We start from the raw sequence: 26,716 nt of genomic DNA on the forward strand, positions 1-26,716 counted from the left end.
ATGCAATATCTCATTTGTTTTTCTTTTTTCACCAAGAACACAGATTGAGTGACCACATATCTAGAACTATGGCTGCAACTAACAACATTAGCAATAAATTTGCTGAATATTCACTCTGTAGATTACCTGGCCTGTAAAATGTCAGAAAATTGATCAAAATTCCCTTCACCCAAAAAGATGTTACAAGAAGCAAAGCAAGAAGCGTTCGCATTTGAGAGCAAATTGGTAGATTTGGGTAATTTTCCTTGAACAATGACAAACCCCTAACCCTAACCAACTATTAAGATTGATGCTGATTAATTTCCTGTTAATAAACTAATCATCTAAACTCTATCTGTGACAAGAATGTTATCATTGACAGACAGCTGCTCAGCCCAGTTAGGATAAATTAGCCTCAATCAAAATAGGAAACACCCTTCGTAAAGAGCAGTGTATTGTTGTTACCACGAGGTAAGATCTAACACAGCCCGCACATGGGAACGATATTAATTTTAATACATTCCTGTGGCAGTTGGATGATGTTTGAGCTGCTCTATTACTCCTATTAGCAAGTAAAGTAAACATCTAATAATTACAGTGTCATCATGTCTAAAACAGTAACTTGACATTGGCCAGCAAAGGATCAGCAAATCAGGCACTTCATTAATGTCAGTGCATAAGAAGGCGACCATCAGCTCCTTCCTGAGACCTCAACTGATTTTGCAGTAATCCCAGTGGGAGTGCATGACCAGGATTCTCTACTCTGTGTCATATTCTCTAAAGTGAGAGGCCAGCACAGATATAACGAGGGTTAACAGACTAGATACATATCACTATGTTGGACACACTTTGAATCAACAACAAAAAAGTGACAAGCAACAGTGAATGCCAAAGTTCACCATATCACTCTGTGGTGGTTTTCCTGGCAGCTCCATGTGGCTGAAAAATGTGAGTCTGGAGAAAGGCTGACAAGTGATCTCTCCCTACAAGTCACAGGTAAATAAAATAGGCCTGTCATGACCTTTTGACCCCGTGTCAAGTGTGTACTTTGAACCAAATTACAGCGTACCTGATTTTTCAAGACTGAATAATTGTTGAAATCAGTATCAATATATACTGATATTGAAACTTCTGCAGTGCATAGTATCAGAATAATCTGTTAAAATGATTAAAACAAAACATTTTAATAATTTAAAATAACACATTTTACTCAAAATCATTATAACACAATGTCAGGGCTGCAACAACCAACTATTTGCATTATCAATTCATCTGCAGATTGTTTACTCAATTAATCAACTAATCATTTTGTCTACCCATTATAATTTCCTTCTTCAAAATGTCTTGTTTTGTCCACCCAACCAAAAAGAAAGGAATCCGCAAATTTCAGAGACTGGAATCAAAGACCGTTTGCCATTTTGGCTTGGAAAACTTGGAACGTGGAAAAATAGTAACAGATTCTGTCTGTCAACTAATGGTTACAGCTCTTTATAATACGATCATATCCTCATGACATAATAATAAGTGGGAATATTATATCATTTCCCAGCCCTAAAAATGCCACTAAAAGTCTACTGAACCTTCCTGACACGATGCAGTCAACATGAACAAAGTTCAGCAGCAACTTGCTGAGTCCCTGCCTTGAATAATTTAGGTTGTGCTAAAGGCAAAAGGAAAGACATACCTGGGTATCTGCAACTGACTAACTGCATGGAAACGTGAGAAAATAAGTCTGTCTGCAGGTTTTACAGGAGAAAAAACGTGTTGTGTGACAGTACAGAGCACTGTTGCAGTGACATGCCTGAAGCCTTCCTGTCAACAATGCAGCAATGATACAACTATTAGTAATGATATTTTAAAAAACAATATCAGTTTCACATTACATTCATACAGGAGTGAAACTCTTGGGTGCTTTCAGGCACTCAGTCAGGCAGTTTTAAAACAATCGTTACAAAGAAGTAGTAGGGATTTTCCTGCAAGGCAAAATGAAAGCAGTCCATTTCTAATGACTGTGTGTTGCAGTCAGGCAAGTTAGGGTAAGCACCTTACAACCCCAGTGAAAAGCCCAGCCCACAAGAGTAGAGTTCAAAGAGATAACAATCTAATCATTTTAACCCAGTTGAGGTGTGTGACTGTGAGCAAATAGTGCAGGGGGTTATTAAAATAACTCAAGGAGACTTTTTCTCAATCTCAAAATCTGAACAACTGTCCTCATAAATCAGAAAACACTTTTCAAACAAATTAAAAACAGAAAACGCCTTGATCTGGTTATCACGAGTCTGTTGTATTATGAGAAAGTTTCATCTGTTCTGTAACTTGTAATATAACCAAATGGAAAGAACAAGAACAACTGAGGGAGATGCTGTGAGAACAGTGGACACATCAAGACCCCAAGACTTGCCTGAGGCAAGTGCATGGTGACCATTCCCAGGCAGTTTTCTTACAGTATGATGAGTTTAAAATCATCACAGTCAACTTACGTTTTGTTGCACTGATGAGGTTCTTCCCATCCTTGTACAGCTCTTTGATAAACCTGTTAGTTTTGTCCAACTCTGCTTCGTGTGCCTTTATTTTGTCCCTGAAGCTGGGGCTGTCCAGATAGCATTCACTAAACTCCAGCGGGTGTAGTCCCATTTTTTCTGACAGATTGATAGCTTCGTTTTCAAGCACAGGAAACTGGTCAAAATGCAGCTTACTTTACAGCTAAAACAAAAAAAAGTATCCTTTACAATGAAATTAGCGCTCTTTTCGCTGGCCGTTTCAAGTCTAGCATAGAAAACATAGCTACGTCAAATAGCAGCAGCTAACTGTGGTTAGCATGGTAACTTCTTCTCAAGTTGGTCTTGTTGGTTCCACAGTTGTCAAATAACGCCAAGAGCAGCGAACAGGTATAACGGTTAAAAAAAAGTAGCAATACGCTAACGGAAGAAGTGTTCATCGGAAGTCAGGCACGGGAGTTGTCAAAAAATCATGGTGGCTGTGTCCAGTTTCTCCTTCCTTCATCAAGAGCACTCCACCTAGTAAAGTGACAGATTGAGAAACTCTGCTGACATCTGCGTGCGTGTAGCAAAACTTCTACCAAAGACTATTCAGCTTGTGCAAGATTGGTAAGTCATATCGACTTCCACCTTTGCTTCGCTTGACCACTGACATAGCAGGTCAAAAGATATCTTTGCCGATATCGATACTTTTTGTTATTACAAGCAGCTCATGTACGATCATGTAAGGGAAAGAAATATGTCGTAATTTATGAGGCGAATGCATTATTAATACAATACTTCTGAATATGTTTTACTTCTGAATCACATAATTACTATTCTCTTTTAATTACTTTGAATCACATGAATGTTTAAACACAAGATAGTTTCGATAACAAATGTTCATTATATGATTTCTCTGAACTAAAGGTATGATCTTTCCACACAACAGCAGCAGAGATGCAAATGTTGCAATGTTCCAGCACTGAGAAGAGACATCATGTCATCATGTGCCCACGATGTGATCAAACATGTGATGGATCCTTATTTTTTCTTTTTCTTTTTTTTTTTTTAGTTGGGTGGACAGATGTCTCCATACACAGTAACTGAACTGATACTGATGAGAAGCAACCATAAATAAATGAAATTAAGCTATAAAAAAGAAATGAAAGAAAACTACCTTGGAAAGGTAAAGTGTAGAATAAAAGTAATTTCGATCAGCCATTTTCATCAACTTACATTAAAAAGAGGTTTGCAACACCACTTTCACTAAGTAATCTGACCCGTGGTGGATGAAGTACTCAAAACCTTTACTTTAGTAATGAAAGGGTTGGCTCCCTTCAAAGGGTCACAAGATACATCAGACAAGACTGTGAGGAGATTAATGGAAGAGGAAAGAAGAAAAAAGAAAGTCGTAATATGCAAATGTGATCAATTTACCTGTTTTGGCCTCAAACTGTTTCTTAAATCAAACAAAATGAGAGGTTCAAATGTCTCTTTGCTAGAGCTGCTAAAAACTCATAGAAATGTGAAACATTAGTGGTAGACATTGGGGTTTTTTTTTTGAGAGGGGGGGGGGGGGTGTAAGTGTTTTGTAGTAACTACAGCTGTAAGATGAACAAACCTATACCCTACTTTTAGAGCGCTTCCTTCATTGCTCTAAGGTAGGGATGTGGATTATCTTGATCCTTTGTACTCTTTGATTGTGCCTAAAGGGTTCGTCTGTCATTGGTTCCACCAGAGGCGTATCTGAGGCACTTACGTTTACTTTAATGCATTTTGCAAATAAATACGGAAATCATTATTCACAATGTATCCTACAGCTATTACGTCTTGGTCGTAGTTTCAATAGCTACAACAGACTTTATTAGTTGCGCCTGCGGAACCGTGTCTCCTTACATGTTTGTTTCGGAGTGGTTAAACGCACGGACACATTTGTGGTTGAGCGGTAGCTAATGTGTGATCTTTAGCAGAAATGTGATTTGCAGTTTACACCATCAGTCTGCAGATATAACAGATATATATATAATTTGAACAGATATGGTAATTTTTTGACAAGAAGCTAAGCTACCACAGTGACTGTCAGAACAGCTTTTCTCATGTGAGCTAACGTTAGGCTGCTGTCAGGAGAAGGACCGTGCGCTACGATGCTAACGACTTTAATGGGCAGAACCCTAACGTTAAAGTCTCTGTTTGCAAAATTATCAATATCGCTTTAATGAGATTAAGTTGCATTGAGTAAAAAACTTAATCACCAGTAATCTTCTCTATCGCACACCCCAGCCTGTGATCTAAAACAACTCACAGTAAGTCAACGTAAAGTCAGTAATGCCTGTAAAGAAGCATGTTTAAATTATCCTTATTTAGGTTTTTTTTTTTTTTTTAATAGAAAGCTATGTTATATGTACTACTTATGTCGACGTTATAATAATTATTATGAATATTTTACAAAGTTATGTTATGTATGGAACCCCCATTCCAATAAAACAAAAATCTGTTAGATATTAGGAATGACAAAAAAAAGCCACAATAACAAGTGAGTAAGTCAACATTACAAAACAGCATGCAGGTTAACTTTACTTTTGAGTCTTGTCTCATAATTGTGACTTAGTAAGTCAAAGTTTGGATCTATGGTCTGAAAAATGTGAGTGAGAAGTACAAAGTTTTTCCTGGTGTCACAATTTTAAAAACCAAACGCACTCTTGAATGGATGAATGAATGTTTTTATTTTAGTTTTCACCTGTTAATGTTTTTTTTTCCTGGCAGTCAATTGGTCCATAAAACAGTCTTCAGTCTTCAAATGTCTTGTTTTCTCCAACCAACAGTCCAAAACCCAAAGATATTCAATTTAGTATAATGTTATGACCAGAAAAAGCAGTCAATTCTCATTTTTGAGGAGCTGGAACTGTTAAATATTTTGCTTAAAAAAATGACTTACGACTAATTGATTATCAAAATATTTGCAGATAGTTTTTCTGCCAACTGACAGGTTCTACAGTGGGACGTTATTGTCCTATTGAAAGTGGCTTTAAGTTATTGTATCATTTCCCATTAGACTTCCCAATCAGTGCCTTTTTTCTTTTTTTCAAGGGATGCCAAATACCAGTGCCAGGCCGAAGCATAGCAGGAGGAACCGCAGGCGACGCAGAGAGGACCCTGCCAGGAACGAGCTGGTCTCTAGTTCCCTAGAAAGCGCCCAGCAGTGCCTGTTCCACCAAGATTATGGAACTGCGTTTGTGCACTACCTTCTTGTCCTCAACCTCGCACCTGTGTTTAAGGACTTTGCAAGGGTAATGACTGTTTACACTACTCTGAAAACCAGTCTATGTACATTCACTGCCAAATATTATGCACACATAGCACAGAAACACAATCACACAATCACTGGCTGTGCACAAAATCACTCCCTTGTTCACTTATTCACTACTCTGTATTAATACACGCTCAGTAGTGAGCTGTAAACTGACATTTTGGACACTTCCCTAATCATCATTGTTTTGCATCCTCACTAACAGCTCTTCAGTCAATCAGTGGAATGCAGAGCATTATGTTGTGGGATTGCTAGCAGAAAGTACTGCATTTGCTCTGTTGTGGGATTTCTGAGGGCACTATATAGTGGCCAAATTTACACACCCAGACAAATAAAATTGGGGACAGTGAATGTGCACTATAATAAATAGTCATTTCTGACTTTGCCCACACAGTTGAGACACTGCTGCAGAACAAAAATATCTTCAAATTTTGGAACAAAATTTTGTGACATCTCCCTTTCAGGAGTCCTTCAGGTTCACTCTCTTCAAATGGGCAGAGGAGCTAGACTCTGTGGGCCGTATTCAGGACCTCTTTAACTGTTACGAACAAGCGCTGGAACTTTTCCCTTCTGACGAGGTCATCCTAAACAGCATGGGTGAACACCTGTTCAGGTACCCTCCTACGCTGCGTAAATGTTATTGTTGTGTAGATCAGTGTGCTGTTCCAATACCTCATCAACACAGGGAATAATGTAGTTTTACCTTGATTAGATAAATGATCTGCTTATCTGGTTTGTGACGATATTTCGGTTCTCCTTTTATTATCCAGGATGGGATTTAGAGATGAGGCTGCAGGTCATTTCCATAAAGCCTTGAAGCTGAGACCGGACTACCCTGAGGCCAGGGAGAACTTCTACCGTGTGGCCAACTGGCTGGTGGAGCGCTGGCATTTCTTAATGCTCAATGACCATGGGAGGAACCAGAAGTACCAGCAGGCCATTCAGAAGGCTGTTCAGAGCGGCTGCAACACTGTACTTGACATAGGTACTGGCACTGGGATCCTTGGGTGAGATTTGAAACCTTTTTTATTTTTTTGAGTTATGGTGTGTATTTTATTTGTATGTTACAACTTGAGCCTTTAAATGGTAGCATACTTATGAAGTTTGTTTTTGTTTTGTCTACAGCTAGGATAGGATGTATGTTTTACTACATGCATGTTTTTGTTCTAATTTCCTGTTCTGTCTGTGAAGTATGTGTGCTAAGAAGGCAGGGGCTGCCGAGGTGTACGCCTGTGAGCTGTCAAAGACCATGTATGAACTGGCCTGTGAGGTGGTGACTGCTAATGGAATGGATGGCAGCATCAAGATCCTCCATATGAAATCTCTGGAGATGGAAGTGCCAAAGGACATCCCACACAGGTACAATTTACACCTAACCCCTCTAACATTGGTCCCACAGACACAATACCTTCATCCCTTTTTGTGTGATTATGACATTTCTGCATGTTTGAGAGCTAAGGAGTTATTTTTTCATGTTTTTCTATCCAATGTCTTGTTTTTCTTAGGGTGTCCTTGGTGGTGACGGAGACGGTGGATGCAGGATTGTTTGGAGAGGGCATTATAGAGAGCCTCATTCATGCCTGGCACCACCTCCTGCTGCCACCACAGGTAACACAATCACAGGACAGGAAACAGAACTCTATCCTCCAGTCGCCATCGTACAATGTTTAACATTTCAGTTCTTGGCATCCAAAATCTATTGCTGCTTGCTACTGACATACAGGTTTTCCCATGGTCATGAAAATCTTTAAAAATCTTTGATAAATATGTTGAATAATATAAAATCTTTGAAAATCACATTAAATTGAGAATACTGATGCCAGGGCTGTGTCACAGTTCATGATGTGGGCTTGTAGGACCTGAGGGCAAGGCAGTGAAATGTTTAAGCATTAAAAAATGGAATAAAGGTCACTAAGATCACAAACTCCTCATCAACTCGAAAAGTCAAACATTTCAAAGTATATCGCCATGAAGCTGCTTTTTAAACATCTGGCAAAGTGTAAATCTCATTGCTAAACTGGAGTTCACAGCACAAGTTGTGACATTTCACTCATTTCAACATGTACAGTAACTGTGAAACAGTGTAGTTGTAATAGTAGTAATAGTCCCATGTTGTGTTGGTGCCATCAAAGAGTCTGAATGTGTAGTATCATTAAAAGTACATGTTTCTTGTCCTAAAGAGAGGTGAGAATGAATTCAGGGAACAGTCTGCAACAGGACGGGTCATCCCCGCTGGAGCCACTGTGTTTGGCATGGCAGTTGAATGCGTCGAGATCCGCCGGCATCACAGGTAGGTCTCTGAGTCAGTCTGTATCCCTGTGAATAGGCTGTGTGGCAGATGAGATATGTTTTCCTGCAAACAGAAGATGTGTGTTTCAGTTGTTTTGTAGCATCAGTGTCTGAACCTAGCATTAAATAGCTTCTTCTTTTCTTCTTCTTTTTTTTTTTTTTTTTCATACAGGACGTGTGTGTCAGAGGTGGGAGGCCTGTCCATGGCTGCAGCCGGGGAGCTCCGTAGTCCAGTGAGCTGCAGCTCTGAGCCGGATGACTCCATGGAGCCGTACACCACAGAGAGACTCAGCAGACTGCCGGGAGGATATAAACCTCTCACTGAGCCCTTCACAGCCCTCAACATAGATTTCAATAATGTGCAGGTGAGCAGAAACATCTCTGACCAACTGATGCTGATAAAATCTGTCTAATATATCATCCGCTCAACATGTAACTTTTAATGATGCAACAATGCAGTAGATTCATCCACTATTAATTTAATGTGTTTTAACTTTACCCAACTTTTGCGTCATCTTTGTATCTGATCCTAATATTCAGCTTGTATCTGTTTGCCTAGAGTCAAGCAGAATAATGAAACTGTGAGAAAAATCATTTATTTACCTGACCATATGTCTATTGTCCCCATGAAACTAACACACTGGCTGCCTCACAGGCTTAGATATTGCACATGAGTGGCTGCTCATTATTTAGCTGTAACCCTGCAGGGATTGTCTGATTTATTGGCTCCCAGTATGCACCTGGCAGATCGGAAAGATTGTGTTTCTACCTGTAGGATAATGTGTTGATACTGTAAGTTTATCCACACATGTTCAGTAGGGACTTGCAGGCAAAACCTACCCTGACGACAGAGCTGTGAAACTGTCCAGAATCTGTGAAGCAAACTCACTTAAGCAGAGAGATACTTGGTCTTACATGCACTGCTTTGTGCTTCAGTTAGATCTGCTGGTAGATACATTGGCTACATGCAGATAAAACAAAACAACAAAAAGACAGAACTGAACTGTTTGTAAATCTGCTAAGCCCAGCTTTGAGTCCATGTGTGTCCCTCTCCCAGGAATATGATCAGAGCAGGGCTTCCAATTGAGTAAGTTGTGTTTTCTTCCCCCACGTTTGAAGGGTTTTCACTGAGGAATATTTTGTTTAAGTTGGTTAGTTTGTCTGTTACCCCTATAATTTACCATTGAAAGGGTTTGGTTATTATACTGTATGTCACAAAGAAATATTATTATTTAGATTAATGTCCTCAAGCTCTTAATTCAAACTAGTTTTCCTTATAGAGTATCAGGGAGGTGTGAAATTTTCTATTCTTGCCATCACTATTCACTGGTTTACCTGCAAAGTGCCCACAGAGCTCCAGCCAGTCAGGGTGGATCTGAAAGTATTGGAGAGGATGATGTTTGCTTTAGCCGTCTGTGGTAACACACAGCACTGAACTCTGTGTGACAGAGATGCGTGCAAGGAAGGCCACAGTTAATAACAAGCTGGTCTGATTAGGCTGGAGAGGAATATGAAAACTTCAGAATACTGATATAAATATGTAAGACTGCTGTGCACATATAGTGAAATGCAAACACATTTAAATGTAGATCATTATACTGCTCTGACTCAACGAGCAAGTTGGGATGTAAAAGCTACAAAACCTATTACATCCAAACTATCTATGAAATTGCCTTTTAAGGAACCAGGTCTGTTTTTATACCAGTGTATATGAAATCTTTTTCTAAAACTTTTCCAAAACTTCAGCTTTAACTGTTGTATATTGGTGACCTGTAGGAACTGGAGGGCCTGAGCTCCAGGGAGGTTCAGCAGGTCCACCTGCCTGTCCTTCAGCAGGGCGAGCTGGATGCTCTGGCTGTGTGGTTCCAGCTCCACCTGGATGAGGAGAGCAGTCTGTCCACTGGACCCCAGGAGGACACCTGCTGGGAGCAAGCCATCTACCCTGTGCACACCGCCAAGGGTAAGACACTGATAAACATGCGGGAGACAACGTGTTCATTGACTGCTATATATTCACTGTTTATAAACTACTGGCCACTCTGACTTTTAATTTGAAGGTTTGGTTTAAGCAACACAGTCAATCTGTATGTCCAGGGTATTTCTCTTGAATCATGACTAGTTGTTTCAAATTCTCATGAACCAAACTTGTTTATAAAATAGTTTTTCTCAGCTTGCTTGCCTGTATTCTCTATTCTGTTTGTCATGCATTTCCACGTTACATCAGATGAGGGCAGTGTGTGTTGTAGACTGGATTGTTTACACCTTTAAGCTGTTTTGAATAATACCAGTGATACCTGCAGGAAATATTTTAGCTGACAGTTAGTACAACTATTTTACTACATCTGACAATTTTTTACTGTAATAGATAACGGCACATAAAGATTCTCAAAATTCAGAAAGATTATGCCACAAAATCCATTTAATACTAATAATACATTTACTGAAATTTTAAAGCATTAAAAGAATATGTAACTGTCCCAAATGAATATAACACCATTTTGATGAGCTTTGAGACAATACAGCTATTATAACAAAGTAAAACTGATATTTGTTCAGCAGCGTGCTTAAATTGCTTTCTCAGCATTAAATTAAGGGTGCTAAATATCCCAAAAAGCACTGTACGCTCTTTACTTTGCAATCAGACCCAGGCCACTGTGAACTTAATAGCCACTGACATGAGGTGACATGTTCCAGTTGGCATCACAGTACATCATCTTTCAGACAGGACGCAGCAGCATTTCACTGCACTGCTAATTGGCCCGGGCAGCGTCAGGGGAGCCGCCACCTTTCCCGGTGATCACCAACATCCGTTTCCCGGTCGCTGTGACGTGTGTGCCGTGATCGCCTGTGACACTCTTTAGTGTTCATGAAATTCTTATAGGCAATAAATATGCATTTTTCCCAAATGCCTCTGACGAGCTGCGCACTGACATGAAGACATGAACAGATGTTATTCCTGCAGGAATCCTTTCTGTGCCTCTCCCCCTCTCTCTCCGTGCCCAGTCCCCTGAATCTCATTTCTCCGCAGGGTTCGCTCTCCCTTCCTCTCCTCTTTTGCTCTCCCTCTCTGCCTCTTCCCTCTATTTCTACAACCATCTAAAAATGTTACCAATGATGCTTCTTTCATGCCAGCTTAAAATTAGAAACGCTTAAGCATTGCATTATGAATAACTATTACTATCATCATTTTCCCTTCCTGTACAGCAGGTGTGGATAAACCCTTTAGCTCTATCCACATAGCTGGATATCATTTGCAGTTTTTTGAGATTTGGTATTGACACCAAAATAATACTTTATTCTATAATTTACATTCAGTAATATGTATGTATGGTTGATGTAATGGTGATTGATGTAATTTCTCAGTACCCTTGCTCTGTGTTTTAGTCAGTAGAAATAAAACTCATCACAAAAATGGCAACATTTTTATTTCTATCAGGAAGTCCGTTAAATATTGAATAATAAATAAACAAATCTACACATTTGACCAAATATCCAATGCCAACTTTCAGTTGATAGTATTTGATACTATGGACACATTTCAGTCTGAATCGAAAAAGTATTGAGTTTTAATTCCACGTCCTACATTGTTCCGATAAAGTCAAGTTTCCCTTGTTGTTTCTTCAGGTTTTGTGCTGAAACCTGGAGATGAGCTGATTGTCGAGATCTCCTGCCGAGATGCCTACCTGAGGCTCTGCAGTGTCGCTGTGCTGAGAGAGGGTCATGAGATGCGTCTGGACAAGCGTGTTGACTCGCGGTACTCTGGAAATCCCAGTTCAAACCCAAACCCAGAGGCAGAACTGTGCAGTGCGTTAGCATGTCTTCAGACTGGCCAGAATCAAACCAAAGACTTCTGCATGCTGGAATGTTCAGAAATGGCGCTCCTCAACAACCAGGAGTACCATCAGAGTTTTTGCAGCGCGTTAGGAAAACTCATGTCTCAGCTGAAGGTTAAAAGCCGAAACCGAGAGCAAGGATCAGGTGTTCAGTCTGACAGCAGTGACCTGCTGTACGTGCTGGATGTGTCAGAGGGCTTTTCTCTGCTCTCTCTCATCGCTGCCAGCCAGGGTCATGTAAAAGCCTACAGCTCTGTGGAAAAGGACAAGCAGCAGGAAGTGCTAAAGAGACTGGCTCGCTCCAATAATGTCTCAGAACAGCATCTAGAGTTCTGGCTCAACCACATAGAGGACGAGCACGGGATGCTGAAGAGGCCGTCCAGGGAGAAGCTATGGAGTGCCATCATCCTGGACTGTGTAGAGACCTGTGGCCTGATAAGACAGAAGCTGATGGAGAAAGCTTCACTGGCCAGGTAAGTGTAGCTAGTTGACGACAAGAAGAAATATGAATGACTATTTGAGGGTAATATTTAATGAAAATATATTTGAATGATCCATACTAGGTGTCTGCTGGAGGAAGGAGGACACATTTTCCCAGAGCGGATTGTGGTGTATGGTATGCTGGTGGAGTCAGACACATTGCTGCTGGAGAGTGCTGTCCAGGGCCAGGAGCCGACACTGGGTTTCAATATTGCTCCCTTCATCAACCAATTCACTGTAAGTATACCAACATAAGCTACCATGTATCAAGGTTAACTTATTTATGGTATTTACTCTGCATGTAAAAATCACTACAGGGTTCACTACAGGGTTTTTGATGTACCATGCCACTTAGTGTGTGTTTGTGGGTTGTTTGGTTTTTTTTTTTTTTTGTATCTTTGACTTGAAAAACTAAAGATGTATATATGATAATAATGTATATATACATTATGAGTCACATGATGCCAAATCACATCTTGTGCTTGCTTCTCTAATTTCACAGGGAGGTTACATCTTGAGCAACAGAGTAAAAAGGGAAAGATGATGGTGTACTGTCTGCGGACCATGAAATGGCAGTTGAACATCAATGTTACACCTATTTATTAAACATAACTTCTAAATTAAAAACAATATTTTTTTAATTCCTGCTCGGTAGGGACAAATTTACGTTGCAACTTCTGAAAATATGGCATAAAATGTAATGCACTATATGTTAGCTGCTACAGTTTGATCAGCTTAGAAACAGTGTCTCTGCTCAAGAGGTTTGCATCGCTTGCTCTTTTGTTAACCCCTGCATCTGCTGTGATAGACATCACATGGTTACTGGTTTCATCCAATGTAACTGCACTGTTTTATGTTCTGATGTCTGCCAGTAACTAAGTTCAGTCTAACTAACCGATCAGTGTCAAGTTTAGCCTTGTAAGTTGCCAGTGGACAGAGTCAGGTGACACTGGCATGGCACGATGGTAGTTCAACACAGATTGACTTTCAGTGTATGTGACAGTTGATTGATAATGACTAATGAATTGTTGCTCACCTCCACAGTGGCTTGACCTGGCCTCACTACTCATCACTATTTAACATAACTTAAAATGATTATATTATATAAAATAAAATAATATAAATAGTACATATTATATTGTATAACACTGTATATTGGTTGTCATAATATCACTATACTATTATTATGTTATTTTATACTATTTTATATTCTTATATTTTTATTGTAAGATATATCACTATTACATCGATAGGATCTCATTACTATAGTACTACTATATATTTTTATTATTATCATATTCTCTATAATAACATTCTTTCCTCAATTATATATAGGTTACATCATTTATTATCACAATACTCACTCTGTCCCTATACATGCCACCATGCCATGCTCTTTACCCCCCTCACCAGTCTACCCACAATCACAAAACACAGCTTGCACATATATTACAGACTCATACCACACACATCATATTCTTGTTAATTTTACATACATTGTCTATAACTGTTTTGGTTTTTGTCAAAGATGCTTTAGAAGATGACCATGTCGGTCCACTAGAGAGCGCTGATGTTTATTTATTAACCCAATTTATGGGATTCTGATCAACAATGTGAATGTGAGAAGTTTATAAAAAGGAATATTGGCTAATATATTGTATCAGTATTATGCTCAAAAATCCACTATCAGTTGGGCTTTTGTATACACATTGTATATGCTCTATATACTATTTATTATTTAACTAACTTCCTTAAAATGGATGTAATATTAACATTATAAATGCATCTGATTACATGAACAGGAGGCTGATGGCATTAACATACTTCTGTTGTACTGTTAGTAGTTGATTTAGTATAATTCTTTCATTTATAAAATGTGTTCTTACAATAAAAAGTGGATTAACCACTGTAAGCCCAGGTTAATTCAAAGGAAATCACATTGAAACACACTTAAACCATATTGTTGAACTGAAACTTCTTCAGTCTTCATAACAGAAGTTGCGAAATCTTCCTATTGTACATCTCAGGCCACTGGTATCTTGTATTCTGTCTCATGTTTCTGATGCAACCATCAATCTCATGTTCCTGATGCAACCGTCAATATTGACAGTTTTCACATACAGTATGCTGTGTTTGTAAGCTTGCATCATTCACATTCAGAGTTCGTGCATTAGGTGCAAATATGTTGCCTGAGGTGTTTGTTAAATAAGATTTGCCATATAGTGCAATACTGTAAAAGTACGAAAATAAATCTCTGCTTATATTTTGCTTGGCCAAGATGATAAGTAGACTGTGCATCCAGTTCTGTTTTCTACCATGTATGGGTTGAGTTTTGTTGAACAAGGTAATTCACTTGGAATACCAAGGTCCTGGACTGTGTTTTCTGTTGTGCACTCCTCTTTGATGTGTGCTTCCCAGCTGCTTTAAAGAAGCTGCAAAATCCCTTTGAATTCTTTTCCTTTATTTGGTCTGGTAGTTATCTTTTTTTTTTTTTTTCTTCTTCTTCTTTTTTTTTTTCCCAGTATCATGTTTGTGCTCTAATTTCGCATGCCCCTCACGGGACGGTCGTTTGTTTTAACAGATGTTGTCTTTGAAGCCCTCAGTGGAGGGCACTTTCTAGCACAACTGTCACACAAGACACAACACACAGCTTGGCCCAAGACATTCCTACCTGAATCCATCAGTACACATTACATCAAGCACATCAAACAGCAGGCTCTGAGGTCTACACAACTGTGACAGGGAGGAGGAAAGATTCTTTTGTTCTGCAGTAAAGGAAACAGTGACACTTTCTGTGCTGCCACTTTGGTCTCCCTCAGCTTTTAAGTCTGCCACCCTGCAGCCACAGCCTGTTTGTCAAGTTTGGAAGAGTTTGAAGTGGAAGATTAGTTTCTAAGCATCAGTCAGTGATTGAGTGATTATCCGCTGACACTAGCAATTAAACCTAATGTGGATAAATACTGGTTTGTGAGAAAGCGAGCCCACATCAATTGTGAGTCATCTTCTGCAGGACTCTTAATACACTGAAGTTTTATTTATTAATTTATTATCCGTATCCAAATCTGTACTTTGAGCCAAAATAAGCAACTTGGATTTTTCTCTTTGTTATAAGAGAATTAATAAGTAGTTTCTCTCCATTTTCCATAACAGTATTTATAATGTCAGCAGAAAGTCGTTTCTAATGTCATCTGCCAAGAACTTATTAACATTTGTGTTCATCTTTTGTGTATTTAAGGTACCAGTCCATGTGTTTCTGGACTTTTCCACACTGGAGTGCAGGCATCTCAGCGAGTCTGTGGAGCTCTTTGTTCTCGACCTCATGGATGCCAACGCGAACTACACCAACAGAGAAGTGAAGGTAAGGCACAAATTGGACAACTGAGTGCTGCCAACATGCATTGACTCTGCTAGTATAGTTCAAAAATCCCTGACCTACTTCTGGCACATGAACATACAGCACCAAAAAACTAGAAATGAGTCGTACCTACAAACACAAACCTCTAACATTACTTTACTTTCTAATTTTGTGTCTTTGGTTCCTGCATGAATTCAGCCCAAAACTCACTTTTTGAATTTTCAGAAATAAAACTTTATGCCTGGAACTGCCAGTTTTGCTACATTAAAATATTTTTTATTTATTTTTTTGTTGTTGAATATTTTATACTTGTCTCCAACACGGGTCTATTGACATTCATTAAGTGATCTAACATAAAGTTCATGTTGGATCACTGGGATTCCAAGGATAAATTCACATTGCTCCAAGGAATTTCTTGGTAAGGGTAGAATTACAACAAGCCATTATCTCATTTTTATTTTATTTTTTTTGCATGTCTCATATTGTTTTTAAACCAACAGAAGCAAAACATAAGAGGTGGTTCACAGTGAACGAAAGTGACTGAGAGTATATTAGTAACTGACTAGTCTTTTGTACCATTAAATATCTTGTTAAACCCTAATCTCTGTTTCCCAGGTTCAGGCTACATCTGCAGGCAGAATAACAGCAGTTCCTTTCTGGTACCACATCTACCTGGACCAGGAGATCAGTGTCAGCACCCTCAGCCAGAACTCTCACTGGAAGCAGGCGGCTGCTGTGCTGCAGCAGCCCATAGAAGTACGAGCCGGAGACTGGGTCCATCTCGCTGTGAAGCTTCACAAGAGCACCATCTCTATATCGGCCCATGTAGACAGTTCCCCCAGGCCGATGGTGTAATAACCGCTTACACTCTAGCTTTGGTTTTATTTTTATATATTTCAAGTTAAAATTAGATTATTGTCACATACTCTGTAGGGTATTTATTAATACCAGAAAGGGATTTCCCTTCTCCATTGTCATTTTTCACAAATGTAATACCAGTCTTCAAATTTCCTCGTTTCCCCAGACACACAGGGTCTCTGTTTAGAGATTTACCTGCATGACCCAAACTCTTGTACCGGTGGGAAGCAGATTCATGACAAAGACTTTTCTAACTATGAACCTTCATGTTTTTCTTTGTAAATTTTGCTGTAAAGTCAAAGGACATTTATAATTTGTACTTATAACATTTGTAAGTATATAATATAAATATTATAGTTGTCCCTTGATTATGGCTGCAGTTGTTTTTGTAAAGATGTTTGTGGGTATCAATAAAAAAAAGAACAATAAATGTGTGACATTTCCTTAATAAACAATAGAAAAAAGAAATCAGTGAAAATGTAGTTAATCTGATTTATTGAAGAGACTGTCAGATGGTTTAAATTAAAACATGGAAAAATTACATCAGCTCTGATGTAAACCTGTCAGTTGTATTTAAAAAATAAAATAAAATCACATAAGGCAATGCAACATGTTCGGGCTGGACATGATGCAGATTATCTTGATATGATACATTTATGTATTCACTGACACAACCTGATATCCTACAATGTTCATTAAACATGTCAATATCCCTGCACATATGACAAATAAGCTCAGAAAATCTATGGGAGAAAGAAATGGCTTAGGTGCTTAGCTGCAAAGTTATTTCAGCTTAAAGGCTAAAAAGGATGGAAAACTTATCATCAAATAAAACTGATCCTAGAGTATAAATGCTAAACTGATGTAGTGTACAGACTAGTTCCATGGCACATAGAACAAGGCATCTGAGAAGACTAGAGATTACATTTCTATTAAACACTATAGAGTGAGCTATATGCAGTAAAGCACTGATAGGAATTTACAAGAATGTGCTGATTGTACAGTTTCAGACTGAATTGTGGTATGTTGTTTTAATACTTGGACTGTACTTGCACTATCTGCTCAACCCCTTCGGAAATACATTGTATTAACAGTGACACTGTAATGATGTCACACATCTTTCAGCAGGTATTAGATCTAAAATACTTATCACAAGTTTATTTTTCCACTGAATAAATTTAGTCTCAACTGTGCATCCCGACAACTTGTTGCTTCTGCTCTTTTAATCCCTTCCCGCAGGGATACATATCTTCTGCTGGTTAGGACCAGTCTAATGTGCTTTAGTATGGTAGATTTTCATTCATATTTACTAACGTCAATCTATGTCTTAAGAAAATCACTATAAAGCAAGATACAATATGAAGATAACATTTGTATTTCAAAAGTTGCATATATCTTTTTATCATCCGTCACATTTGAGATTGCGATATGATAAAATTGTGAAATCATTTTCTACTTGGAAAACATACATCTTCATGCTTCACTCAGACACCAGAAGGTTTCAGGTAGACTCTCATCTTAAGAAACATGACGACACAAACACTGGGTTCTTTGAAGAAAGGTGTGCTCTTTGGGACACACATTAAAACTGACTGTCAGTTATTCCCAATTAGTGGATAAAAGCCATTCTGGCATATACTTGCTGAGTAACATAACTCCCTACAACAAAACTTCCAAAAACTATTTGTTTTATACTAATCCTTTAGTCACGTAGCCATAACTTCACCGAACATTCTTGGAGCTGTCACCGGCAGAGGTCCATCTGCTTTTGCCTTTGTCAGCAAATGTCTACAATTACTTAGTGGATGTGCCCTTTCAAAACAACAGTTTTGTTTAATGTTGCATCAGTAAAGTAATGTCTGAAGGAAAATGGCAAGGCTGTAATTGGGTCCTGCCCAACCATGTATGGTAGAGTCTGTTGGTGACATCAGCCTTAATGAAAGGCTAGGTGATCACGATGAGATCTGCCTCTGTTGGTTCTTTGGTTTGGTTGGTCCTTTCTTCTTCCTGGGCTTCTTCGGGTCTGGCCTCATATCCTTCATCCCAAGGGGCTGAGCTGAACCCGGCAGGAGCTGACAAAGAGTGCTGTGTGAGGGTTCTCCCCAGGCCCTGGTACTGACCATTGGGTGATACTGGGTTGGATGCCGCCTCGGTGATGGCATCTTGGGAGCTCGATGAGAGCAAACCAGATCGCTCACCATCATTCTGCGCCTCGCCAAAGTAAGACTTCCTTGGACGACCCATTACTGTTCTCCCTGTTAATGAGGACAAAGAGTGTCTTTACAGTATTCTCAGTGTTGGATAATATGCCAGATGTACTTACAAAAGTACATCAGTAGCCAGGAGGCACTTACCAACATTGCGGACTTGTTCAGAAATGTCTGCTCTGACATCAGAGATGTCCCACATTGCCATGAAAGAGTCAAAGCAAGATCCCTCCTCAGCCTCCTGGATGTAAGGCTTGTAGGTGAAGCTGAAGTGATGGGCAATGGCTGCCAGAAACATCTCCACACATATGATGAAATCCTGACGGAAACAGGACATTCGGTAGTGTTGTAGTTAGGCAGTAAAACCAATGTCACATACTTGTAACATGTCAAACAATTATGATTCACTTATATGCATTTCTTACATAAACTCAGAAATTATTATCACTTCTTTTTCAAATAGATAAGCTTCAGCTTACCTGTAAACCAGTAGCAACGGCCTCCACACTTTGCCAGTCCCATGTACGTTTCTCTGAGATAATGCCCACTTTCACCAGTAGAGCAATGAACACAGCTTGCCTGAGAGAGTTTACAAAGAAAGTAGCAACTTTACAGCCTGATGTCACGGTCTATGTAAAGCATATGTCACCAACATGTATGAATATAACACAAAATGTGATATATACAAAATCTACATTTCTTTTAAGAATATCCAGATATATGAAGGGACAGTCGTGTCATTATGTTTGACACACTGAGAATTACCAGAAAGAGACGAACACAACCATTTTGACACAAAGGAATTTGCCCACTGGTTTGATTGGACTCAGCTCCTCTCTCAGGGCCCTGTAGAACAGCACCAGGCAGTACATGGCAAACTAGATCAAGAGAACACATACAAAGAGAAATCTTGTTTAAAATAGGCTGCTTGTATTCTGAACATCTCTTGACAAACGGTCCTTAATTGAGACCCATTTAAAAAAAAACAAAAAACAGTGGCATCGTTACCAGCTGTGACATATTGTTAAAGATGACCAGGTACGTCCATGCATTTGTTGAACTGAAATTTCCTTCATCATATACTCCACACAGCTGACAGATCCTAGGAAGAAGAAACAGCCACAACAGCCATTAATACAAATAGTGAACAAAACGTTGTCATTTGTGTAAAAGAATAAAATCAAGTGCATGAATATCAAAGCTTACTTACAAGGCAATCACTGTTGTGACGGGTCTTACAACTGTGTACTGCAACACTCCCAATTTGCATCTCAACAGTAAAACCCTGCAGTGGAGATGTATGATTTGAATTAGAAAGAAATTGGTTTAACAATATCTAATTTGCTGTCAGTAGGAATCTATTGAATTTAAGACCAAACAAACTAAACACCCTGGTCATAAGAAACATGGTGAGTGGATCTTTGAGAAGACTGTAATGACAACATATTAACACGGAACTGCGTAATTTTCCTGAACAACTATTCAGTCAGTCATGGTCTATGACATCCACACAGGAAATGCAACAATACTGTCAAGGGTTAAAAAAATTTAACAGGGTAGTACTATTAAATACAAATTTAATAAATGAGACTAATGCTGCCAACCTTTAGGTAAATGTCAATTTGTTCTCCTTCAGTTTTGAAGGAGAAGGACAAAATTAACTACACACAGGCATGTTAACCAGTTACTGATGTTGCCTGACTGAGGCTAATTTGAAGCTGGTGACTGTCATTGCTTTGTTTGCTTTGGGGAAAAAACACTTCCATCTCAACATTTCAGTGCCTTGAGACAAAGTCAAACAAACTACATGTACATGAAATGAACGCATCGCCTTTTATCTCTGAGTCACTTTCATTGTTTCTTTTCTTTAAAACTGTAAACACTTCAATGAAATCAAGTAATATCAAAAGGTACAGTGTTTATGCCATCAGTTACACAAAAAGACCAATAATAAAATTGATAAATATTGGAAAGTCAGTTAGATCTAGTTAGTCATATGACTATGGCCAGACTGAGCATTTTCAAGTTTGTATGATGTGCTTGCTGCCACATAATAAGGTCAGCCTGTTAGAAAGTATGACAAGAAAATATTGGGGAACATCCAGTTTGGTATAAAAGGAGCCCACTTGGATTGTATGTATACACGTCTGTAAAAATTGTGCTATTATAAAGAGAACTTACTCTCCCATTGGCCATGGTGGGCAGCAGCAGAGAGGTGGCAGGTGTTTCTGCTGCTCCTGAACCTCCAGCATCATCACCAGGCTGGGGTACTGATTTTCCAGGTAGTTAAGCAAGAAGGTCATGAAGTTGTAGATGACGTAGGCCTCGTAGCACTCTCTGCACGTGTCCACGTAAATTGCTATTCTGGGGTATTTCAGTGCAATCCACTAAAAAAAAATCAAAGTGATTACAGGGGGAGAAGTGAAAATTTAGAATTGTCAAATAGCATAATGCATAAAAAGTAAGGTTGCTGCTTGAGGTAATGTCTCAAGGGAATGGTGACATTGCAACAAAAATCACTCCAGCAAAATGTAATTTCGTAGACACATACATTTGGTCTCCATAATGGCTTTGATTATATAATACACAACTTACACTATCCAAGCTGTAGATTGGGACCATCCATAATATCCTAAAAACAATAAAAACACAAGCATTTAAAAAACAGTTCATTTAGTTTAACAGACTATTGCTCATGAATGACATGCATTTTGACACCTTTACCTGATTATAGGTTTCTGAAGCTCTGGCTGAGTGTAGTGAACCAGATGCTGGAGAATGCCCCATAATGATATTGGTATGGTCATGAAAACAAATATCCCAGCAATGAACCATGCCTTATTATGCGTGCCAACCTGTCATTAAGTGGAAAGAGACAGTCAACACATAATTGTGAGACTTAGCTCTGCATTAAAATCTGGAAAATCCAGCTCTAAAAATAGCAATGCAACTTTGTAAAATTACTTTACTTCAAAATTAACAGTAAAAAGTGTTATTTCACTCTGAATTGTAAAGGATTATTAGTATAAATGAGTATGAAATTACTGTAATGTTACTCAAGTTAAAAGAAAAGTACCTCAAAACTGTATTTAAGTACAGTATTTTAGTACCACATGTACTACTACATTTTACCTGTGTTAAACCTACACGGCTCCTAGAAACTAAATTAAAAGCAACATGTCAATCACATCAATCGACTGCTGGAACTGACCGCTGACTTCTGCAATTCCCAGATGCACAGGGGCAGGACGACTAATAGCAACAAAATATACAGCACAACGACCAGCGGCCGAATCCATCTTCTCCAATTCCCACAGGAACAAGGCATCTTGACATGAAGAGACGCTGTAAGGCCTTTGAAACTGGCCTCGGGCTCAGCGACAAAACAACTTGACAATTCGTCTAGAAAACGTTGCTAACGCTCGACACATTTAACGTTAGCTTCGCATTTTTAGACTTTTAACGACTCACTGCGACCTAAAACAAGCCCCCTCTACTGCGCATGTATGTTACCTCTTCCACTAATGTTAAGTTTCATTCATGAGGACAAAGCTGTTTGATAATTAACAGCTCATATGACTCGATTTTACAACGCTAGGTCGCTAACGTTAGCTTGTCAGCTGTTTCACCATGTAAACAAACAAAGCTGATTATCCATGCTGCCTGAACCTTTAGAGTTTTCTCAATATCTAACACAATGAAATAGTATTGCAGGTTGATACATCAATCGACTCTCTAGATAAACGTTTACTCATTCGTATTTAAGGGCGGTTTGCGTTTGTAGGTAAAAGTTTCCAAAAAGTAAATGCTGTTGGGCTTGTCCTTCCTGTTGTCTTCGATTTAGTCCCACCTACATTGTAGACGCTGATTGGTGCTTAGGAGGCAATTAACCAATAGATAAAGAGAGTGTGCGTCCCACTATGACGTCACACGTAGCTAGTTCGGTTGCTCTGCATTCCCATTGACCACAGGAGCCGTGTTTTTGCCACCAGATGGCAATGTAAATTAACAATTAGTAGGAAACCAGTAGTAACGTGTATTGTGTAGCAGTAGTTTAAAAACGACAGGACTCTGGTCTTTCCTACACTGTGTATAGATTTAGGCCATTAAGACCTTATGGCCTTTTGTTCAAGCAAAAGAAATTTCATGTCAGAAAAAGCACAGGTGTATTTAATATTAATGATGACTGCTGTCCTGGTATTGTTTGTTCTGACTCACTGGGTAATTTTGTAATGTTATTAATTCTATGTTATGTCAAATGAAAATATTTTTGGTTACTGGTGGCATTAAAATGCCCTTTGCAAACAAATGCTTTTACTCCTATTTACATTTATCGACAGAACAACCAAGGAATCTCTGTTTGTAGAACAAAAATTATTTGTCCGGGAAATGTCATGTTTGACACCTGATTGACTCTGTATTGAAATCATCATCAGAGTTGGTTGCTTGGTTGTTTATTTATTTATTTATTCATTGTTTATTTCATTTAACAGGTACCTGTCTACATATACAAAGAAACATGTCAATGTTTAGGCTGAACTACAACATATTGGAGGAATTTCTACATTACATTTTGTTTTACTTCTAATTTATTTTTATGTTTAAATATATAATTTTGATGCCACTCTCTATACATTTTGTATTGCCTGTACATTGTGTCAGTCAATATTCAGAATATTTGCAGCTTTTTTCTATTTGAAACTTCAAGACTTACTTTAACAATGTAAAATTAACACCAATAAAGAGTACTAGATTACTAAAGCAATTATACAATAAGTGTGAAATCCTTCAAATTGTATCTTATTCATCACATTTGATGTATATGAACAACCCGTATCCAATATATCTGCAAATTGATATACAAGTGTAATTTTAATTTTCATCATGGAGAGAAACATGATTTTCATTTTACACACACACACACACACACACACACACACACACACACACACACACACAATTACACATATAACATTTGTTCATTCCATTTGGAAGGATATTTATCTCAATTTGCAGTGTTTTTCCAGGTTTCTATGATATTTTTTGTTTAATCGACATTAACAGTGTAATTAAAAGAAATTTTCAGAGCATTCCTTGTGTGTGTAGGTGCGCATGCATGAGTGTGTATATCTGTGTATATGTCTGTGTGTCTTCTTGGAAAATGAGGGGAGGCAGAACTCTCCTTTCTGTTGCACCATGTCTCCACTGCCCCACAGTCACAGAAATCACTGGTTGTTGCAGGACAGATTGTTCATGAATTTTGAATTGATCCTTTTGGCTTTTATGAATTAGAAATAGTCTTCGCCACAAGTCGTGCAAGCGAATGCCATGGTGGATAGCTTGGAGGGATTGCCATGCAAAGTGGCATACAGGGTACAGCCGTGTAAAGGCAGGGTAGATAAACATATGCTGTGTTTGATCAGACCCAAAACATATTTTAGAATAAAGGATGTGGCGTCCATCACGTTTCACTGAATCATAGCCATAACTGTAGGGTGAAGCAGCTCGAACAGTATGTGCCTCGCAGGAAACACACATAGACGGGATAAGCAGAATGGATAGGTCTGAGGAATAATAATAATCAATGCACAACAAAAGAGGAGACATACTGTTTGATTCCTGAGAGATAATGTATCAGCCAAAGTGCACCTCCTTTGTCTGAGGAATACACAAGTCTGCAATTGTTCAACAATTACTTATTTATCTTAATACGTCTGCCATAGGCCTTTGTGTCAGGAAATGTTCAGACTCACTGAGGGTGTTCACTTCAGTTCATCTGTTCCTGAACAACAACATAAGTGAAGTAGGATGGAGTTGAAGAAGCTCCTCAAAGTCATACAGCATGAACAAGAGTTATATAAAAACAAGACTTGTAGCTTACTTTATGTTACACTGAGTCTCTTTAAAGGGCAAGTCTTGTAATATTCTACATTTTTTATTATCAGCAAATCCCATGAAAGACCAAAACCAGAACCACTGAATTGACAAGTGTTACTTGTTTATCCACAGCTTGGTAGAGCGTAATCCCCCTGTTTAAGTTTCTTCACTATGATGTTAAACTGTAGTTGTGATTGTGACTGGCCTGCAGCCACAGGCTGGGGAGGGTGGAAAGTATATAAAGACTAAAGACTAAGGTATTGTTAGTTTTGTTGAAAATAGCAAAAATATTGAATAAAAGAAGACTTATTCAGTACAGGTCATGACAAAAGTACTTCATTCAAGTCACACTAGGTGATGCTTATGTCACTCCTCCCTGTGCTGTGGACTGCCTTGACACAGAAAGGCTGTTTATTAATTTGATTAAACTAATTATAAATTTAATAATATGCCATATATTGTGACAGCCCCTCTGTTTGTGCTGTTTGCTGCTCTATTTTTCTTGTTTGTAGTGGCGGGACAAGAAGGGCTGATGTGCACGAGTATAAAGGCCAGAATATTCACCTGAGATCTCCTCCTCCTGCATGTCTTTAGCTTTTTGGTTTTTGTTGCTTTAACCTTTGTAGTACACCCATGACAGTGACGCTCACTCATCCACTCCCCACACTACTGATATTACAGAGTACTTCAACTTATTTGTTTGCATTTGTCCTTATTAATTTGGTGTAAAGACATTTACTTTATTATTCATCATACCTGGGTTTCTAATACTAATCACGCAAGACACAAGATTAGTATCTTCTCATCTAACTGAAGGCAAGAAAGCAAGTAAGTATATTTACCAAAATGTTAAACTATTGCTTTAACACTTACTACCACCATTAAAAACCCCTGTTTCTGGCAGTACTCAGGTGATGTAATGTGCTAATGTACTTATATACTTATATAGGCCTAAATATAAATGAATATATAAATACTTATATAGTTATCATATAAATATAATGTACTATCCTTACTTTATTATTCAGCATCACTGGTGTGTTTTTGCCACAATCTGAGAGCCATGTTATAATATAAGCACGAAACTGAAATAATGAAGGTCTTTAAATTATATTTTCATATGGATAATCTTAAATACACATTCTCAAGAACAGACTTTCATCATGTCAATTAACAACTAAATAAACATGACTTGAGAAAAAATGATAGAATAAACTCACTCAATGCACTCAGGAACAATGGTGAAATTACGGAGGGAAGCAGCTGAAGGGCAAACAGAGAATGAGCTCAGGACACAGAACAAAGAACACTCAAGGCACCTGTGTGAGCTGCCCAGTTAGCACACCTGTTGTCCTGCTGCTCTTCGGTCCAGCAGTCATGTGACCCCACTTCCAACAGTATATGTTATTATTTAAGTAAAAAAAAAAAAAAAGTTAAATGCCCAAAGTAACATTAAGTAACCTTAATCAAATTAATAAATTGATGAATAGCTACATACATGAATTGCAATACTCTATAATAATCACAGTGTTCATTAAAAATTCGGTTAAACACCGATAACTGTTATGAATAGCGTTCATCGACAGTTTGTTCATTTATCTAGCTTAGCTCTTCTCAAATTGACCGCTGCTGTCAGCACGCTTGTTCAAAACGCGTAACCTTTAATTTGAAGACGAGCTGTATCTGTTTCCGGCTCTCGACTTCCTTGTTCAGTTTTTATTTTACAATTTGGATCTTAAATACACATTCTCAAGAACAGACTTTCATCATGTCAATTAACAACTAAATAAACATGACTTGAAAAAATGATAGAATAAACTCACTCAATGCACTCAGGAACAATGGTGAAATTACGGAGGGAAGCAGCTGAAGGGCAAACAGAGAATGAGCTCAGGACACAGAACAAAGAACACTCAAGGCACCTGTGTGAGCTGCCCAGTTAGCACACCTGTTGTCCTGCTGCTCTTCGGTCCAGCAGTCATGTGACCCCACTTCCAACAGTATATGTTATTATTTAAGTAAAAAAAAAAAAAAAGTTAAATGCCCAAAGA

The 26,716-nt window shown here is 38.5% G+C and overlaps 3 protein-coding genes across 4 annotated transcripts in view; 1 reads left to right on the top strand and 2 right to left on the bottom strand.

The window, feature by feature from the left end:
• Positions 1–3,019, bottom strand: part of arhgap10 (Rho GTPase activating protein 10) — a 45,412-nt gene extending 42,393 nt beyond the window's left edge. The window contains exon 1 of the mRNA XM_022738336.1: positions 2,460–3,019. Within this exon, the coding sequence (XP_022594057.1) occupies positions 2,460–2,613 (154 nt within the window). The 5' untranslated portion in view covers positions 2,614–3,019. The remainder of the gene's footprint in view (positions 1–2,459) is intronic.
• A 1,348-nt stretch (positions 3,020–4,367) lies between these two features.
• prmt9 (protein arginine methyltransferase 9) lies at positions 4,368–16,997 on the top strand. The gene is made up of 13 exons (XM_022738165.1): positions 4,368–4,762; positions 5,547–5,746; positions 6,231–6,379; positions 6,537–6,773; positions 6,958–7,125; positions 7,272–7,374; positions 7,947–8,056; positions 8,228–8,420; positions 9,832–10,015; positions 11,680–12,361; positions 12,452–12,605; positions 15,604–15,726; positions 16,339–16,997. Exons 2-13 carry the CDS (start codon positions 5,549–5,551, stop codon positions 16,576–16,578), a joined length of 2,541 nt encoding a protein of 846 aa, XP_022593886.1. The 5' UTR covers positions 4,368–4,762; positions 5,547–5,548; the 3' UTR covers positions 16,579–16,997.
• A 62-nt stretch (positions 16,998–17,059) lies between these two features.
• Positions 17,060–25,928, bottom strand: tmem184c (transmembrane protein 184C). 2 transcript variants are annotated; one of them, XM_022738167.1, is made up of 10 exons: positions 25,886–25,928; positions 21,513–21,643; positions 21,384–21,420; positions 20,970–21,175; positions 19,999–20,073; positions 19,797–19,890; positions 19,554–19,666; positions 19,268–19,367; positions 18,936–19,107; positions 17,060–18,836 (listed from the first exon to the last, which is right to left on the bottom strand). In XM_022738167.1, the coding sequence occupies exons 2-10, from the start codon at positions 21,593–21,595 to the stop codon at positions 18,526–18,528; spliced, it is 1,191 nt and encodes a 396-aa protein (XP_022593888.1). In that variant the 5' UTR covers positions 21,596–21,643; positions 25,886–25,928; the 3' UTR covers positions 17,060–18,525. The 2 variants fall into 2 exon arrangements, with proteins under 2 accessions (XP_022593888.1, XP_022593887.1); XM_022738166.1 differs by lacking the exon at positions 25,886–25,928 and adding an exon at positions 22,000–22,622.
• Between the last annotated feature and the right edge of the window lie 788 nt (positions 25,929–26,716).

This window comes from Seriola dumerili, unplaced genomic scaffold (genome assembly GCF_002260705.1).
Source record: "Seriola dumerili isolate Sdu_G_001 unplaced genomic scaffold, Sdu_1.0 BDQW01000035.1, whole genome shotgun sequence".
Taxonomy (NCBI): Eukaryota; Metazoa; Chordata; class Actinopteri; order Carangiformes; family Carangidae; genus Seriola; species Seriola dumerili.

Excerpts from the sequence above, each read along its gene's own strand:
- prmt9 (XM_022738165.1), top strand. The coding sequence starts at position 5,549 with ATGCCAAATACCAGTGCCAGGCCGAAGCATAGCAGGAGGAACCGCAGG. Across the intron at positions 6,380-6,536 it reads ATGGGTGAACACCTGTTCAG|GATGGGATTTAGAGATGAGG; the intron begins GTACCCTCCTAC and ends TTTATTATCCAG. Across the intron at positions 7,375-7,946 it reads ACCTCCTGCTGCCACCACAG|AGAGGTGAGAATGAATTCAG; the intron begins GTAACACAATCA and ends CTTGTCCTAAAG.
- tmem184c (XM_022738166.1), bottom strand. The coding sequence starts at position 22,116 with ATGCCTTGTTCCTGTGGGAATTGGAGAAGATGGATTCGGCCGCTGGTC. Across the intron at positions 19,368-19,553 it reads GTTGTGTTCGTCTCTTTCTG|GCAAGCTGTGTTCATTGCTC; the intron begins GTAATTCTCAGT and ends AAACTCTCTCAG. Across the intron at positions 18,837-18,935 it reads TGAACAAGTCCGCAATGTTG|GGAGAACAGTAATGGGTCGT; the intron begins GTAAGTGCCTCC and ends CCTCATTAACAG.